The 18,657-nt window shown below is 49.1% G+C and overlaps 1 protein-coding gene across 1 annotated transcript; it reads right to left on the reverse strand.

Annotated features, from left to right (window-relative positions):
* Positions 1-245: 245 nt before the first annotated feature.
* NDUFS2 (NADH:ubiquinone oxidoreductase core subunit S2) lies at positions 246-18,652 on the reverse strand. The gene is made up of 14 exons (XM_028709792.2): positions 18,491-18,652; positions 14,668-14,771; positions 13,471-13,661; positions 12,682-12,802; positions 11,173-11,285; positions 9,913-9,987; positions 9,613-9,690; positions 8,558-8,643; positions 8,295-8,414; positions 6,778-6,907; positions 6,243-6,338; positions 4,650-4,733; positions 1,803-1,860; positions 246-489 (listed from the first exon to the last, which is right to left on the reverse strand). Exons 1-14 carry the CDS (start codon positions 18,574-18,576, stop codon positions 452-454), a joined length of 1,380 nt encoding a protein of 459 aa, XP_028565625.1. The 5' UTR covers positions 18,577-18,652; the 3' UTR covers positions 246-451.
* Between the last annotated feature and the right edge of the window lie 5 nt (positions 18,653-18,657).

The following is an 18,657-nucleotide window of genomic DNA, read 5'->3' on the forward strand; positions in this document are numbered from 1 at the left end:
CACTGTTTGTTCTCTCTGGAGCTGCCGAGGGTTGAACGCAGCCTGTTCCGTCTGCAAAGCAAAATGATATCTGTGTGTATGCGTTTGCCTTTTTTTTTTTTAAAAGGCCCAGCACTGACAGAGAGAGAGAATGGGAAAAAGAGAACTCAGAGCCTCAACCTTAAGCAAAGGAAGAGGAAGCAGAAGGAGGCGGAGGTGAGGCCCCGCTGGCAGATTCCTCATCACAAACACACAGAGACACACCCTGAGTTTGCTGAGAGCATTTTGTTTAATTATAGCTAAGCCCTGCCTGCAGTGCAAGGAGGGCCACACAAGACTGTACACAGAGAGAGAGACACCAAAAAAAGAGAGGAAGGACGGTGCATCAACGGTCCTTGCTGGGAGGTGCCAATTCAGGAGGGAATCCCCCTCTACGAGGAGACGCTGTGGTTCGCTCCAGGGGGCCCAATGCTTATCTATCCACTTCGCCAAAGACGATGTCCTGGGTGCCTGAGGAAGAGGAGGAGGAGGAGAGACGTGAAAGCTGCCAGGGATGGTGCCTACAGCCTTCATGTTAGACATTTGGCAGTGTACAGCATTAAAGGGTTGCAGTCCTAGCCACACTTCACAATGTGATGGGACTTGCTCCTGGAAGAAGCATGCCTAGGAAGCTGGCTGCGCTGCTGCAACCCAGTGCTTCACTTTTTAGGAAAACGGGATGCCCATCATCAAATGTTAGCGGGCAACTTGGCCCACCCCACAAACTCCATTATGGAAACTCTCCCAAGTGTGGACTCTCCAGATGTTCCTGAATGACAGCTCCCATCACCCCTGGCCATTGGCAACATCTGGAGGTCCAGAGGTTCCCCACACCTGCTCTGACACTTGGTACGAGTCAACTCCCTCTGCTCGTTCCACAATGAGAGAAACACTTTCTGAATGTGCTCAGGGGGAAACATCGTCTTGTCCATGGGTAGGCGAACTAAGGCCCGGGGGCTGGATCCGGCCTAATCAACTTCTAAATCTGGCCCATGGACGGTCCGGGAATCAGCGTGTTTTTACATGAGTAGAGTGTGTCTTTTTATTTAAAATACATCTCTGGGTTATTTGTGGGGCATAGGAATTTGTTCATTTCCCCCCCCAAAATATAGCTCAGCCCCCCACAAGGTATGAGGGACAGTGGACAGGCCCCCTGCTGAAAAAGTTTGCTGACCCCTGGTCTTGTCTGACAGTCAGATCCTCCATGGAGGAGGTAGACCCAGACTGGCTCAACTGTGGCTTAAATTATCCCCGTAGAGGAGGCCTGCAAGGATGGGGAAAGCAATGTCCCTCCAGCTGTTATTGGACTCCAGTTCCCAGCAACCCCAGCCAGCGCAGCCAATGGTCAGGGATAATGGGAGCTGAAGTCCAGAAATGTTTGGAGAGTGCTGCAGGTTTCCTGACCCTTGTACAACAGCTGAGAGACTGAGGCTGCAGTCCTAACTCCACTTCCCTGAGTGTATGTCCCATTGAATTTAATGGGGCTTGCTTCTGAGTGGGCACAGTGAGCACTGCAGACGAAGTCCCTGGGAATTCCGCCACCAGTATCCTCCATCTTGCTACTGGCAAGCCGCTATCTCTTCTGCCAAAGGGGCATCATTCTGCCTGTGTGGATTATCAGCACCCGCTTGGCATGCAGACGGTCCCAGGTTCAGTCCCGGAAATCTCCAGGCAGGTGCACCTCACAGAGCTACAGCTACCTGCTTCCCACCTGCCTGCCCGCCACCTCCCCTCCCCCTCCGCCAGCCAAAAAGTCAACTGAAAAGAATGGAAGTCAGACCTACCAATGATGGCCACCACGTCCGCAAGCATGTGACCTTGCGACATCTTATCCAGCCCAGCCTGCAGAAATGGATAGGGGAGGCGAACATTTAAGAATGTCTATGGATTTGGTGTTTGTTTGCTTGAGAGTCAGTGTGGTGTAGTGGTTAAGAGCGGCGGACTCGTAATCTAGTGAACTGGGTTCGCGTCTCTGCTCCTCCACATGCAGCTGCTGGGTGACCTTGGGCCAGTCACACTTCTCTGAAGTCTCTCAGCCCCACTCACCTCACAGAGTGTTTGTTGTGGGGGAAGAAGGGAAAGGAGAATGTTGGCCACTTTGAGACTCCTTTGGGTAGTGATAAAGCGGGTAGTGATAAAGCGGGATATCAAATCCAAACTCTTTTTCTCTTCTTCTTGTTTTCAATAGAATTACCGTAAATGTTAGATGGATGGGGCAAGGAGAGAAAAAGATCAGGAGAAGCAAAGAGCTGGTCAGACCATCCTCCCTGCAGTACAGGGGTGAGGACTCTCAGGCCCAGGGGCCAAATGCGGCCCCCAAAGTCTCTATCTGGCCCTCAGGACTGTCACTGCACCCACCCCACCAAGGGCCCTGTACTTTTCTTCAGTCTTTTTGCCTAAACTCTGATCATTCCTTTTCCTTGTCTGGATGGAGAGGGGTGTGTGCAAGGAGGGTCATGCATTCCCCATCCCTAATTTAAGGTTTAGAAGTGTCAGGAAGTGGAATGATCTCAAGCGCTTTGCTGCCACCAAGCCAGGGCTATAAAAACGGCACACAGGTGGCTCGCGCCAGATGTGGGGAACCGCTGCCCCTCCAGATGTTGCTGAATGACCATTCCCACCAGCCCCAGCAAGCACGGCCAATGGTCAGGGATGATGGGGATTGTAGTCCAGCAACATCTGGGAGAGCCAAAGGTTCACCACACCTGGCTCAACATGTTCTCCTAAACAGCCTCCCACCACAAATGTGACAGGAGGGAAAAAGCAGAACTGGAAACCAAATTTAACTTGCTGAGGAATCTCAGCTTTGATTTTAAAAAGCATTTCACAAGGTCTAGAAATTTGAGAGCTTTTTTAAAAAAAACACCAAATGCACCAAGCAAACAATTCCTGCTGAAGTCATATGAAGCCAGCCTGGATAGCTCAGTTGGTTAGAGCATGGTGCTGAAATGCCAAGGTTGCAGGTTTGATTCCCATATGGGACAGCTGCATATTTCTGCACTGTAGGGGGTTGGACTAGATGATCCTCAGGGTCCCTTTCCAACTCTACAATTATATTAATCTAGGACTGTTCTAAGACTCCAAACTTGCACCTACTTTTCAGGGCTTTGCCCCCTTGAACTCAACAGGACCAACTTCTGAAGAAACATGTAAGTTTGTGCTGTGAATTAGGTTTTCTGTGGTTGAGAGGCCTAGTGATCTGGAGAGATCAATTTGCCTCTCTTGCAAGTTCAACTGAAAAGGAATCATGTAAAAAGAAACACGGGGATTTGCTTAACCCTGAGACAAGATTCAGAGGGCTCAGCATTTTTTCTGGAAACACGACAAGTTTTGAATGAGTTTTTTTTGTACCATGCAGAACTCACACCACCCTCCCTGCATGTGCACCCGAAACCACAACCGAAACACAGAGTTTTCCCAACTCTAGGTGATGAGAAGAGGAACACAATAGAGGAAGGAAACATCCCCTACACACACAAACACACACACACATGCTAGTCAAACAAATGAGCAGAAGCATACAGTCCCTCTTTTTGAAATGATGAACTCTCCTAGCCTGTAAGGAATAATGACTACCAGAAATAGTTCAAGGAAGAGCTGGGAAATTCCCCCTGCCAGCCCCCTGAGCAAATATTTCCAGTGCTGTTCTATTAAAACATGCAGCAAGGACACCTAACCAAATCTAAGGGTCATGACGTATTGCCATCTGCTTTTCCCAAGGCAAAGAAGGAGGGGCAGGGCTTGCCATGACCCTCCCCACCCTAGCTTACTGATATCAAGAAGCTTATATAATAATAATTTATTATTTCTACCCCACCCATCTGGCTGGGTTTCCCCAGCCACTCTGGGCGGCTTCCAACAGAACACTAAAATGCAATAACCTATTAAACATTAAAAGCTTCCCTAAACAGGGTTGCCTTCAGATGTCTTCTAAAAGTCTGGTAGTTGTTTTTCTCTTTGACCTCTGGTGGGAGGGCGTTCCACAGGGCGGGTGCCACTACTGAGAAGGCCCTCTGCCTGGTTCCCTGTAACCTCACTTCTCGCAGCGAGGGAACCGCCAGAAGGCCCTCGGCGCTGGACCTCAGTGTGGAGACACTCCTTCAGGTATACTGTACCAAGGCCGTTTAGGGCTTTAAAGGTCAACACTAACACTTTGAATTATGCTCGGAAACGTACTGGGAGCCAGTGTAGTTCTTTCAAGACCGGTGTTATATGGTCTCGGCGGCTGCTCCCAGTCAAAAGTCTAGCTGCTGCATTCTAGATTAGTTGTAGTTTCTGGGTTACCTTCAAAGGTAGCCCCACATAGAGCGCATTGCAGCTTCCTTTGTTGGGTTTCCTACAGGTGCCTCATTTGGGACAAAGGGTGCACTGCCCCAGCCTCACTCGACATTCAGCCAGCCCCCCACCAGCCCCTCTGCCTGCCTTCTTTCTTACATCCAGCCCAGAGGGTGACCCAGCCTATCAGCTTCCTCCTTCTTCTCAATCTCAGTGTTCCCCTTGTAGAACATAGGGCTAGTTGGTTCTGCCCTTGGTTGGCTCTGGCGCCACCTACTGTTGGGCTGCCTGCTTCCCACCCCGCCAGTCCCAATGGGCACTGGCCATTTCCCCCTTTCCTCCCTTGTCCTTCTTACCAGGTGGGCGAATCCTGGAGCCTTTATCTTGCAGCGGTAGGGCCGGCTGCTGCCATCAGAGACCAGGTACACACCAAACTCCCCCTGCAGGATGAGAATGCAGAGGAGCAGAGGAGAGGAGATTTAGATGACCCAAATTGGGAAGCAGGGTTACCACGGTACATGGGGTGTGAGAGGGCAGGGAGAGAGCTTGAAGCGGAGCGTGGCTTTAGAACTTCCCCAGTGAGAGAGCTGCAAAGGATTCTGGGACTCCAATGAGAAGAGGCAGGCAACATAAAAAAAGGACACGTCCACACTATGCATTTAAAGCTGTATTGTACTGCTTTAAAGAGTCACGGTTTTCTTGCAAAGAATCCTGGGAGCTACACTTTGTTGAGGCTGCTGAGGGTTGTTAAAGTTAAAGGGGCCCCTGACCATTAGGTCCAGTTGTGGCCGACTCTGGGCTTGCTGCGCTCATCTCGCTTTATTGGCCGAGGGAGCCGGCATACAGCTTCCGGGTCATGTGGCCAGCATGACTAAGCCGCTTTTGGCGAACCAGAGCAGCGCACGGAAACGCCGTTTACCTTCCCGCCGGAGCGGTACCTATTTACAGTGGTGCCCCGCAAGACGAATGCCTCGCAAGATGAAAAACTCGCTAGACGAAAGGGTTTTCCGTTTTTTGAGTCGTTCCGCAAGACGAATTTCTCTATGGGCTTGCTTCACAAGACGAAACGTCTTGCGAGTTCTTTTCCTTTTTCTTAAAGCCGCTAAGCCGTTAATAGCCGCTAAGCCGCTAATAGCCGCTAAGCCATTAATAGCTGCTAAGAGCCGCGCTTCGCAAGACGAAAAAACCGCAAGACGAAGAGACTCGCGGAACGGATTAATTTCGTCTTGCGAGGCACCACTGTATCTACTTGCACTTTGACGTGCTTTTAAACTGCTAGGTTGGCGGGAGCTGGGACCGAGCAACGGGAGCTCACCGCGTTGTGGGGATTTGAACCGCTGACCTTCTGATCGGCAAGTCCTAGACTCTGTGGTTTAACCCACAGCGCCACCCGCGTCCCTTCTGAGGGTTGTTAGGACACCCCTAAAAGAGCTACAATTATCAGAGTAGTTTAACAATCATTCTCTCTTCCCAGGGAACCCTGGGAACTGTGAGTCCAGGCTGAGAATTAAGCTCTACAGATGCTCTCATGGTGAGGAGGTATACCAGAGGGCAAGATTTGGCTGGCGACCCTGCTGAAGGCAAACTCAGGCGCTGACCAGACTGAAGTAAAAATGGGGCCTACGATGAAGAAAGAGGAACCAGCATACTTGCAAGCATCCTGGGGCTTCAAGAAGTAAGGGGACAAATCTTTTTTGGGTGGTGGTGGGGGGAATATCTTAAAAATGCACCAAGAAAACCCAACCACAGCCCAGCGTGGACTGAGCGTGCTCAGTAGCTACAGAATGCTGAATATCGGTTTGGTGCAGGAAGAAGCAATGGGAAAGAGGGAGATCAGAGTAGCGGAATATCCAGGGAAAGGGCATGTCTGGCTGGAGCCCAGAATGGGAGCACTCCATTTAGTTGCCGATCCGCTGTTCCCTCCAACTGCTCAGAGCACAGGACGGTACCTTGGGTGCCTCTATAGCTGTGTACGTAGCTCCAGGAGGCACTTGGTAGCCCTCTGTGTACAGCTTGAAGTGGTGGATCAGGGCCTCCATGGAAGTCTGGCGAGGGGGAATAAAAGATACACACACACTGTAAAACCCAATAAAAAAATTCCTTCCAGTAGCACCTTAAGAGAGCAACTAAGTTTGTTATTGGTATGAGCTTTTGTGTGCATGCACACTTCTTCAGATACAGTGGTTCGGGTTAAGTACTTAATTCGTTCCGGAGGTCAGTTCTTAACCTGAAACTGTTCTTAACCTGAAGCACCACTTTAGCTAATGGGGCCTCCTGCTGCCGCTGCACAGCCGGAGCACGATTTCTGTTCTCATCCAGAAGCAAAGTTTTTAACCCGAGGTATTATTTCTGGGTTAGCAGAGTCTGTAACCTGAAGCGTATGTAACCTGAGGTACCACTGTACTGTAAAACCCAGACAAAGGAGAGAGCTTTCCCGTCTCACCACTAGGAGGTGCCACCTCAACTCAGGGGTGGTTTTGTTACCTTCATCTCTGCCCGCTTTGGAGGGGAGATTTTGGCATCGTCCACTTTGATCTCCCCCTCGGGCATCTTGTTGAGGGCCTGCAAGATGATACGGAGGGATTGGCGCATCTCCTCCACTCGGCACAGGTACCTGTGAGAGAGTGTGGGGTAATGGTTAAAGGTGACAATTCAAACCCCTAACTCAGTCATGAAGCTCGCCGGGGGGTGGGTGGGTGGGGCAGTGGCCATGGTCTCTCAGCCCATCCTACCTCACAGGGTTGTTGTGAAGATGAAACAGAATTGGAGGAGAAGGGCAAATACCACATTCCGTTCCTTGGCAGCAAGGTGGGATACAAATGCAATAAATAAAACGTTGGGCGTTCTAGTAAAAAAACACAACGGTGTAGACCCAACTAGTCTTGAGCAACTAGTGTGGCATAGTGGTTAGAGTGTTGGATTAGCAGCTGGGAGACCAGGGTTCAAATCCCCACCTGGCCATCAAATTCACTAGGCCAGTGCCTGTCTCTCAGTCTAACCTACCTCACAGGGCTTTTTTGTGAGAATGAAGTGGGGGGGCCGGGGAAGAACCTTGAAATGGAAAAGGGGAGAACCACACATGCCACTTTGAGCTCCTTGAAGGAAAGGTGGAATATAAATTTATCGGTTTGTACCCAATGTTAGTCCTACTTAGAATAGACCTGTTTAAATAAATCAACATGAATAACTTAGGGCTGATCGGTTTTGGCCAACTAAATTCTACTCAGAGTAGACCCACTGGGCCTAAGTTATGCATGCTGTTTAATTTCAATGGGTCTGTTTTGACTAGACTAACATTGGATATAATCAAATACTATACAGAACTTGGCTGGGTACCCAACACTAATATTAAAATTAACAACAAGCCAGGGAGCTAGATAGTGAAGAACCAGACAGAGAAAAACCCCAGCAAGGTACCATTAGCAGAGCACACCAGGAAGGGGGCTAAGGAACAGGGTGCCCACCTCCAGGACAGAGGGCGGGTATACAAGAATCTAGAGCTCATCACAAAGAGGTGGACCCTGAGAGGAGCTTAAAAAGGCTCATTCTTCTCCCAACCTTCCAAGGAACCAAGCTGCTCATTTGGAGTTCTCCTCCATGTTCCTGCAATGTTTGACCGGCAGGGCCTCCTTCTCCCAGGGATCCTGCATCGAACCAAGCCAACACAAGCATGGCTCTTTTAAATCCAAGCTCTCTGAACTGCCACAAGAATTGGGGGAAGGAGGGGTCGGCAGTGAAAGCTCATAATGGACTTGGCTAGAAAGTCAAGTCAAAATATGTAGGCAGGTGAGATAATATTTCAAAAGTGGGAGGCTTTGGAAGGAATCCATGACCCATTGCAGCAGAGGAAGACATCGGATGAGCCATCCTGACTGCTCTTATGACGAGAGAGACATTGTGCTTTTTGAGGAATTGCATACTGAGAAGTTGCTGGACAAGCTCTTGGGGGCGTGCAGACCACCAAGCGCAGGTAAACCCCCCTCCAGAAAGTGGAACCACACCTGTCGTAGCAGTCGCCTCGCGACCCAATCGGGACATCGAATTCCACCTGGTCGTAGACGTCGTACGGCTGGGTTTTGCGAAGGTCCCACTGGATCCCTGAGCCACGAAGCATCACTCCGCTGACGGGGAAAGAGGAAGAGGAGAGATGCAGGAGGGAAAACGTAGCTTTTGTGCCCAAGGTTAAAGTGAGCACCCACACAATGCGGGGCGCCCTAATTCTGGTGGACACCAGCTTCACCACGTGTTTTCACTGCTCCGTTACCTAAAACCATAATTGAGAGCTTCCTCCGACGTCACCACTCCAATATCAACTGTCCGGTTTTTCCAGATTCGGTTGTTTGTCAGCATCTGGAGGGATGGAGGGAAAGAAAAGATACAACTAACTGAGGCGTGGAATCTATATTGGAGGAGTGGGGAACCCCAACCAGCTCTTCCCCCTTCAGATCACTGATTTCCAACTAGGCAGTGGTGCTCATGGCACAATTATCAGGTTCTGTTTTATATTTCTCTTAGGATAGGGTTGGTGTGACTGAACTATACCTCCCATCATCCCCAACCATTGGGCTATCCTGGCTACAGGCAGCTGGAGCCCAATAAGATCTAGAGGGTCACAGGCTCCCCAACCTTGTTTTAAGAGGAAGAAACCATGGAGAAGAACAGAGAGTGTGAATGTCACAACAAACCATAGTTTAAGCATGATAAACCGTAGCTTAAACTATGGTTTACTGTGACCAGCACAAGCCTAGGACTCTTCTCCTCCTGTTCCTTCTTTAGCACAGTTGCTAGAGCCTGAAACTGTGGTTAATTTTAACTCTGGTTTGCAGAAGCATTTCTTTTATTTAAAGCAGTTAAAGCCACTTCTTTAAAAAGGAAACCTCTAGGTGGTGTACAACAGAAAAACAGCACTGTTGAAACAAAAAATACAACATAACACCCTGGAAACAAAAGCAGGAATTCATACAGATGAAAACAGGGTCTGATCTTTTGGCTCAGGGAGAATCTGAGTGAAAAGATACATCTTTTACAAGTACAAAAGATCTTTAGGAAAAACACAAACAATCTCAAGCAGTGCCCCCCCCACAACCCCCATGAAGACTGAATGTGCTCAGTACGCATGAAATACTGTCTGCCTGTTGGAGAGGAAACTAGGGGAGGAGCATAGGATGGCTGAAAGAAAGCACATTTGTTTGACTGGCACCCTCAAGAGGAGTTTTAAAAAACCCAAACAGCAGGAGCCTGCCACAGTAGCTTGGGTGGTCACAGAGAAACCTCATGGTAAGGGCTGCCCCCCCCCCCCGTTTGTCAACAACGCCTCACCTCTTCCACCTCGTCTATCCGGATGGAGAAATTCTTCACGAACTCATAGATGTCATCCATCAGCCCGAGAGGCATGTCCTGAGTGACAGGGATGGAGAAGAAGAGAGGAGCAGATGTTGAAAAGACATCCTGGGGTTGTGTTCAACTAAGACTAGAACCGACAGTGGATACAACCCATGGCAAGAGAGACAGAGGTCCTGGAGAACTAGTGGTCGTCCCGTCTCTGTGAAAAACAAGTCTTCATTCCTGCCCAATCCAACCTGGCTGTCCACCTGTCTGGTCACAAAGCAGCCTTCTCACCTGGTGGACCCCTCCTGGTCGGACGTAAGCAGCGTGCATCCGGGCTCCAGACACCCGCTCGTAGAATTCAAACATCTGGAAGGCAGACAAAGAGGGAGAGAAGGGGGACATTTTACAGGTGCAATCCTGTGGACAGCTCCCAACTGGCCTCTCCCATTCTGCCATGGGCCAGTGGTTTCCCCACCTGATGCCATCTTTTGGACTAAGGCTGGCTGGGGCTGACGAGAGCGGGGTTGGACTAGATGACCCTTGGTGTGCCTTCCAAGGACTCTACAATTCTATGATGTTATGCAATGCTCAATGTTTTTGACTAGGCCTGGCTGGGGCTGATAGGAGGTGCAGTCCCAAATACCTAGAAGGCACCAGACTGTCAAAGGCTGTAGGTTTCTTGGTTTCATCCCCCAACATCTCTAGTTCGCACAGCTACGAACTTCATGCTTGAGGTGTCAGGATGTTGCTGCACATCACGGCCAGCAGCACTGGGATAAGAGAGAACAACATTCCTACACCGCTGAGCAAGAGCCCTGTGGATGGCTCAGTAAGTAGAGCAGGAGACTCTTAAGCTCAAGGTTGTGGGTTTGAGCCCCAGGTTAGGGAAAAGATTATTGCATTGCAGGGGGTTGGACTAGATGATCCTCGTGGTCCCTTCCAACTCAATGATTATAGGATTCTAACTCTCCGTGTACGCTGTGCCACAGGGACCAGAAAGAGTTGTGGGTTTTATGGAATCTGCCCAGGCTTGCTTCTTTTGCATCATTTAGAAACTAGCAGGAGATGCAAGGTGCAGTAGGGCATTTATGCCTCGTCCCACCACCTCCAAGAACTTTTTTTGGGTTCTGACTTTGTGCACAGAGTTCTAATGCAGGCTTCCAAAATAATCAGGACTAGAAACCTTGTCAATTACTTTTTAAAAGCAGAGGTTAATATGCTCAGGACAATGAACCTGGCACCGTTTTGGGGGGATGTGTGTGGAATCAGAGAATACCTTGAGCAGAGTCAGGCTGTCCCCTCTTATATGTCACCCTAATAACCATCTAAGGAGGTATGCCAGTAGTCTTATCCCTCTACTGGAGATGGCAGGATTGGAGGGCTTGCCTAATGATCACCTAGGCAGTTTTGATACATGAGGATTTAAAAGTTCAAAACTAGAACTCTGAAACTTGTCTGGGAACAAGTGGGCAGCCGGTGATGAAGCTGGCAGATGGCACTCCATGCCACCAAGGCGTCTCCGATGACAGCGCTGGATCCAAGAGTACTTGCCTTTTCCCTCTCCTCAAACATCCAGAAGAAAGGAGTCATGGCCCCAATGTCCAGGGCGTGGGTTGTGATGGCCATGATGTGGTTCAGGAGACGTGTGATTTCGCCGAAGAGAACTGGAAAGGAGGCAGAGACTCAGGTTAGCTACAGTGAATGCAGAACCAGGGGCATGTAAGGAAATGGATGGGGAGGGGGGATAGGGCACATATTAAATGCTACGATCCTAAGCATGTTTACTCAGCCACATGGAACTCAAAGGGGTTCACTCCTTAGTGAGTGTCTTTAGGACTGAGGCCTAGGACACAGCGCAGGGGTGAGGTTGTTGGGATACTGCCAGGGAGACGGAGGGATCAGGTGGAGGCCACAGTTCCCGTGGAACAGCATCAGTCAATTAGCAACACGAGCCTCAGAGACGTTCCAAGACCCGTGCACACCCTTTCAGCAGAGTTTGTAAGTCTCCACAACGAAAGATGCAGACAGAGAAAGAGAGAGCATATTTACAGCTTTATTCAACGTAGTTCAGAACAAAGGAAAAACATGACTGCTTGCCTCTGTGTCCAGGAGAACAGCAGTAATACAAAAGCTATATACAAACGGAAGTTCCCAGCGAGAGCTGGAAGTAAACAGGCATGTGATACACCAGTCATGCCTGCTCTTTTTAAGGTGGAATGGAACTATATCCTAACAGAGGTACCGTGACCCACTTGCATCCTCCCCAATGTGATGGGCTGGCTGGATGCAGAGGAGTGGTGGGCAGCACTAGCTGGGGAACCCCCCCCCAAAGGGAAGAAGACCCAGAGCCAGGAGACTGGTGGTGGGATGATGATATGTGATCAGAGGGAGAAGAAGGGAGGACTGGGAGCAGGAGGTGTTGGAAGCTGAAGAGGTGACAGGGCTTAGGGAGCAGGAAGAGTCTATGTCAGAGAGCAGTCCAGAATCAGAGGCAGAAGTGGAGGCTGGAGAGGAGGGGGAGCCAAGAGGCAGAAATCAGGCAGACTGCTGAAGAAGCCAGGGCAAAGGGCAGCTCCCCACCTCCCACCCTGATCTCCCAGAACTTTGCCGAGGCACGAAGAGGGTGGAGGAAAGAGAGACAAGATGAAGGAGCCTCAGATTGCAAGGGAAAGAACGGGGGGGGGGGGGGACTTAAGGAGTGGTTAGGAAGGTGGAGAGCATCAGTCCTCGCAACTGCCTCGTTGGGACTAGTTCTACTGGGAAGAGTTGTTGTGCTCACTGGCCTGAGCTGTGTTTGTTTCTTTGAATAAAGAGTTAACTTCACTGACACATGAGTTACTGCGGACCTGACCCCAACATCTGGCCAACACAACCAACAGGCAGGGATGATGGGAGCCGGCGTCCAACAACATCTGGAGGGGCACAGGTTCCCCTTCCCTGATGCTGGCTTGTTTAAAGGTACACAAACCAAGGAAGAAACATGGGCTGCAGTTCAGTGGCATTGCTTCATTTGCTAGCTGTGAGACACACCCTCGTAAGCTGCCTGCTTTGCTTACCCACCTCGGATCCACTGAGCCCTCAAGGGTGGACGGATGTTGAGCAGCTTCTCCACTGCCAAGGAGTAGGCTTGCTCGTTGCACATCATAGAGACGTAGTCAAGCCGGTCAAAGTAGGGCAGAGCCTGGGCCAGAAAAGGATAATTTGAAAGCAGCTAGAAACTTGCTCAAGGATCTTCAGAACATATTAATGATAATAATAATAAATTTTATTTATATCCCACCCTCCCCAGCCGAAGCCGGGCTCAGGGCGGCTAACAACAATAAAATAGTACAACATTCTAAAAACATTTCATTATAAAAATTAATTAAAATCAAATTCATGGCAACCATTAAGCTAAAGTTCTGTGAAGATTGCCAAAGGAGGGAGTCAGGCTGTGCCCTGGCCAAAGGCCTGGTGGAACAGCTCTGTCTTGCAGGCCCTGCGGAAAGATGTCAAGTCCCGCAGGGCCCTAGTCTCTTGTGACAGAGCGTTCCACCAGATTGGAGCCGCAGCCGAAAAAGCCGTGGGTCTAGTTGAGGCCAGCCTAACCTCTCTGTGGCCTGGGACCTTCAGGATGTTTTTATTTGAAGACCATAAGTTCCTCTGTGGGGCATACCAGGAGAGGCGGTCCCGTAGGTACGAGGGGACCTATTAAGTAAAACTCCTATTAACTCCTATTAAGAGTTTGACTGGATCAGGCCAGTGGCCCCTCTGGTCCAATGTCCTGTTCTCACAGTGGCCAACTGGAGGCCCGTGATGGGAAGCCCGCAAGCGGGACCAGAGTGCAAGAGCAGCTCCTGCCACGATTACCTGGAGATAGGTCTTGTACTCTATCAGCTTCTCGGTGCCCCGGTGAAGCAAGCCGATGTGGGGGTCACATTTCTTCACGGACTCCCCGCTCAGCTCCATGACCAAACGCAAGACCCCGTGAGCCGCAGGGTGCTGAGGCCCAAAGTTGACGGTCAGATTGGAGACATTTTTCTCAAAGGGCGGGTCCTTGTCTGTTTCGGGTCAGAAGAGCACATGTGAGACATCTTGCTGGTAAGGCAGGAGAAGGGAGCCCTTCCTCAAGCTAACGGCTGCACTTACTCGTAGGCCAGCAACTGGGGAAACACATCTGTGGGTGGGGCAAGAAGCGAAAGCGGGAGGAGCAAAGGATATTACTTTTACCCAGGGATGGGGAAACTCAGGCTTGAGGGCCTCGGGGCTCTCTGCTGGCCACACACCCTCCCAAGCCACACTGCTTATACCAGCCCTGAGGGTGTCTTTTGCAAGCGTTTTTTTCTGGCTAGAATGTGTCATTGAACTGTGATGATGCCCCTTGCTGACCAGGAGACGGAGAAGGGTGGGTGGGTGGGTGTAGAAACCTATGGGTTTTGTGTGGCTGAAGGTAGCCTACTGTACAAAGGTAAGGTCAAAGAATGGGGAAGCTTCCAGGCACCAGCTAATAATAATAACAATAATGATAATAATAAAAATAAATTTATGCTACTCATTTGATTGGGTTGCCCAGTAATGAGCAAGGCCAGAGGCAAAAGTGGGCATAGCAACAAATGAGAATTTCACCTTTCTAAAGCTAGTTTCTTCACACACTGTGTTTGTTTTTTAATGAGATTGTTTTATTTTGATTACGTGTGGATGTTCTGTAATTGATCCAGCATGGAAGCCAACCTACTCAAGAGCAGACCCATGAAATCAATTGACGTAAGTTAGTCACTGCCCTCTATTTACAATGGGTCTGTTCCGAGTAGAAGTTAGTTATGTGCAGCCTATCAGTATTTCTCAAACTTGGGTCCCCAGCTGGTTTTGGACTACAATTCCCATCATCCCTAGCAAGCAGGACCAGTGGTCAGAGATGATGGGAACTGAAGTCCAAAAACAGCTGGGGACCCAAGCATGAGAAACACTTCTACATCAATAAATACAGCAGAACAATACTATATTTCATCCCGTTGAGAAACTCCACATGAGAAGGAGACTCCGTTCAGTTCTATGGAGGAAACTGACCGTTCCAGGGAGGAGGGACCCATTTTTCCATCTCTTTCGTGGGATACATGACGGCGCCTCCATACTGCTGGACATATTCCACATCAGGCTGCCACTGCTTTCCTCTAAGGAAGGGAAGAAGAAATGTTAAGATCTGCCCAGGCAGCAACACTCATTATGAACCTGAAAATAGAATGCTGACTAGCTTGTGTTGTAGGGCAAGCCTTGGCACTAGGATAGATGCTGACCTTGGGAGACATCCACCAGATCTGGCTCCTATTTGTTTTCCTGGCTTTGAGTCAGTTGTCTGTAAGACCAGCCCAACACTGTACAGTGGTACCTCAGGTTAAGAAATTAATTAGTTCTGGAGGTCCATTCTTAACCTGAAACTGTTCTTAACCTGAGGTACCACTTTAGCTAATGGGGTCTCCCGCTGCTGCCACGCTGTTGGAGAACGATTTCTGTTCTCATTCTGTTCTCAACCTGAGGTACTAATTCTGGGTTAGCGGAGTCTGTAACCTGAAGCGTCTGTAACCCGAGGTACTGTACCACTGTATTTTTATTTATTTATTTTACTGGCAGCTCAACACAAGTTGATTTTTGTATTTAAGGAATTTATACCACATTTTCCACCACATCTCAAAGCAGTTTACAGGGGCGAAAATAAAAGCGCACTATACACAAAATTTAAAACAGATTCCAACCTCTCGCACTGCCAACAAAGACAAACAAATAAAGAACCTACCCACAAGGCGCACATACACTATGCCAGGCTTCCTCAACCTCGGCCCTCCAGATGTTTTTGGCCTACAACTCCCATGATCCCTAGCTAGCAGGACCAGTGGTCAGGGATGATGGGAACTGTAGTCTCAAAACATCTGAAGGGCTGAGGTTGAGGAAGCCTGCACTATGCAAAAGAATGAAAAACCATCACTTCCGGGTTCCCGCGACATGGCAGATGGACCGCGGATCTGACAGCTCTGTCAGATTCGACCTTACGGAGCCTTTGGGGAAGAGCAAAAGGGCGATGCGCTTCCCCCCCAAAACCCAAGAGGAGCATTGGGGTGTCTCGGGGTCCTGCTGTTCACAGACGGCGCTTCGGCATTGCAGGTCTCTGTTCTCCATCCCGAGAGGTGCAGAGGGTGGGGGTGAAGCCGAGTGAAAGCGCTGGTGAACTAGGAACCATTGCAGCTCCATGAAGCAAAGCCTCTGATCCAGCCACAAGTGGTTACCATTCCAGTATATTAAAGCTGACTGCAAAGGTGAGGACTGTTTAATTTGATTGATTCAGTGGGGTAGAGGGAGAACGGGAGTGTTAAAAGGAAGTTTGCTCCCGTTCCTGGTGCTATGAGCATGAAATACATACAAGTGAAGTGTTGATGAAGTTTACCTTGGGAGATAAGTTAACTAATGAACAATAAGGATTAAAAGATTACACATTGCTTTCATTTATACTAATCTCAAGATTTTTTAAAACATCGAACTTGACTTGAACTCAATTTGAACTTGAATCTCTCCTATGCTGTGATTAAACTTGACTTAAAATGGAGGACAAAGCGGAGAAGGATTGCAATGTTATTTAATGGAAGAATACTACAAATTTCCTCTCTAGAAGAAAGATTGGACTGACTGAATCTACGGTACTTTTGGAAAAGAAATTTTTGATCTTTCAGAGTGTTGAAGACATCTAACCTAATGGAATTATAATTGTGGGATTATTTTATTAAAAGGTATTAGCTGGTTAAAAATCAAGATAAAAAAGAGGACTATAATATTCATTGTTAATATTGGACTAAATCAGACTTTAAAATAACATTACTGGCAAATAGAAGGGGAAGAAATGGAGGCAGTGAGAGATTTTACTTTCTTGGGCTCCATGATCACTGCAGATGGTGACAGCAGCCACGAAATTAAAAGACGCCTGCTTCTTGGGAGAAGGGCAATGACAGGCCTAGACAGCATCTTGAGAAGTAGAGATGTCACCTTGCCAACAAAGGTCCGTATAGTTAAAGCCATGGTCTTCCCAGTAGTGATGTATGGAAGTGAGAGCTGGACCATAAAGAAGGCTGATCGCCGAAGAATTGATGCTTTTGAATTATGGTGCTGGAGAAGACTCTTGAGAGTCCCATGGACTGCAAGAAGATCAAACGCATCCATTCTTAAGGAAATCAGCCCTGAGTGCTCACTGGAAGGACAGATCATGAAGCTGAGGCTCCAGTACTTTGGCCACCTCATGAGAAGAGAAGATTCCCTGGAGAAGACACTGATGCTGGGAAAGATGGAGGGCACAAGGAGAAGGGGGCGACAGAGGACGAGATGGTTGGATAGTGTTTTCGAGGTTACCAGCACGAGTTTGACCATACTGCGGGAGGTAGTGGAGGACAGGAGGGCCTGGCATGCTCTGGTCCATGGGGTCACGAAGAGTCGGACACGACTAAACGACTAAACAACAACAACAACAATTATAGTTTTACTTACATTGGTAATCAAAAATCATTTTGATGTGAATGGGTGTAAAGATGGGAATATATAACTGTTAAAATCTGCTTTGTGAGTAAAGTGGAAGGGTGGGAAGGAAGAGGCTGGAAGTACTGGTTTTCTTTACTGAGCATAGTGAATTGGCCTTGACAAAGTACTGATACAGCCAAAATATTACCTTTCTTTGGTGGGAAAGGACTTTTTGTTTTGGAATTTAATCTTAGAGAGGAAGTTGGGAAATGGGGAGAGAATTGGCCCCCCTTTATCCCTGCAAGGAGCTGAGCGGGTGGGTAGAAGTGGGAAGGTAAACGGTGTTGGGTACCATCGTGGCAGGAAGGTAAACAGCGTTTCCATGCGCTCTGGTTTCCATCACAGTGTTCCGTTGCACCAGAAGCGGTTTAGTCAGGCTGGCACAAACATCGGCTCCCTCGGCCTGAAAGCAAGATGAGCGCTGCAACCCCATAGTCACCTTTGGCTAGACTTAACCATCCAGGGGTCCTTTACCTTTATACATTTACCTTACCATACAAGAGCATATAGAAAGTGAATCCAGGCCTGGGGACTGATGCTGCTGGACTCCAACTCTCATCAGCCTCGGTCAGGACGGCATAGCTGTCAACTTTTCCCTTTTCTTGCGAGGAATCCTATTCGGAATAAGGGAATTTCCCTTTAAAAAAGGGAAACGTTGACAGCTATGCAGGACGGGTGTGTGTGTACAGTGGTACCTCAGGTTAAGTACTTAATTCGTTCCAGAGGTCCGTTCTTCACCTGAAACTGTTCTTAACCTGAAGCACTACTTTAGCTAATGGGGCCTCCTGCTGTTGCCGTGCCGCCGGAGCACGATTTCTGTTCTCATCCTGAAGCAAAGTTCTTAACCTGAAGCACTATTTCTGGGTTAGCGGAATCTGTAACCTGAAGCGTCTGTAACCCGAGGTACCGCTGTATTTATGTTAAGAACTATGGTCCAACATATGGTTCCCCACTCCCACCCCCAGCGACAAAAGGGGCTGCCCTACATGCAACCCAGAACGTCATTTGAACTGAGGTTCATCTCTTCTCTCCCCCAAACCTGTTTCAGTCTTTGGCCTCTGAACAGAAACGCACGGTGCGATGGACAGAGACGCTGCCTCTGGACATATGCAGAGGGCGCCTTTCCTCACAAGCGTCCTTCTGCAAAGGCGATTGGAGGGCAGAGGTCTCACGTCATAGCACGGCTTCCATGAGGACTAGGACCTTGACATTTCTCTAGAAATTCACCGGGGTGGGAAGGGAGCCGCGTAGCCGTAACGGTAGACCCTCAGTCATTAAAACGAAAAGAGGGAAAAGCTGTTTCCAGGGTGGTGTGGAAAGGGTGGGGGGGTATTACCTGCTGGGCGCCGCCCCCAGCGCAATCCCCTGTCTCCATGACCCTGAAGGTGCCCGCAATCTCCACAAAGCCCTGAGCGCCGCCATCTTCCTTGCGGGGCTGCGGCAACCCACAGACGTCAAACCCGCGCATGCTCCCCTTTACTGCAGAGCTTCGGAGCCGCCATT

This window comes from Podarcis muralis, chromosome 16 (genome assembly GCF_964188315.1).
Source record: "Podarcis muralis chromosome 16, rPodMur119.hap1.1, whole genome shotgun sequence".
Lineage (NCBI taxonomy): Eukaryota > Metazoa > Chordata > Lepidosauria > Squamata > Lacertidae > Podarcis > Podarcis muralis.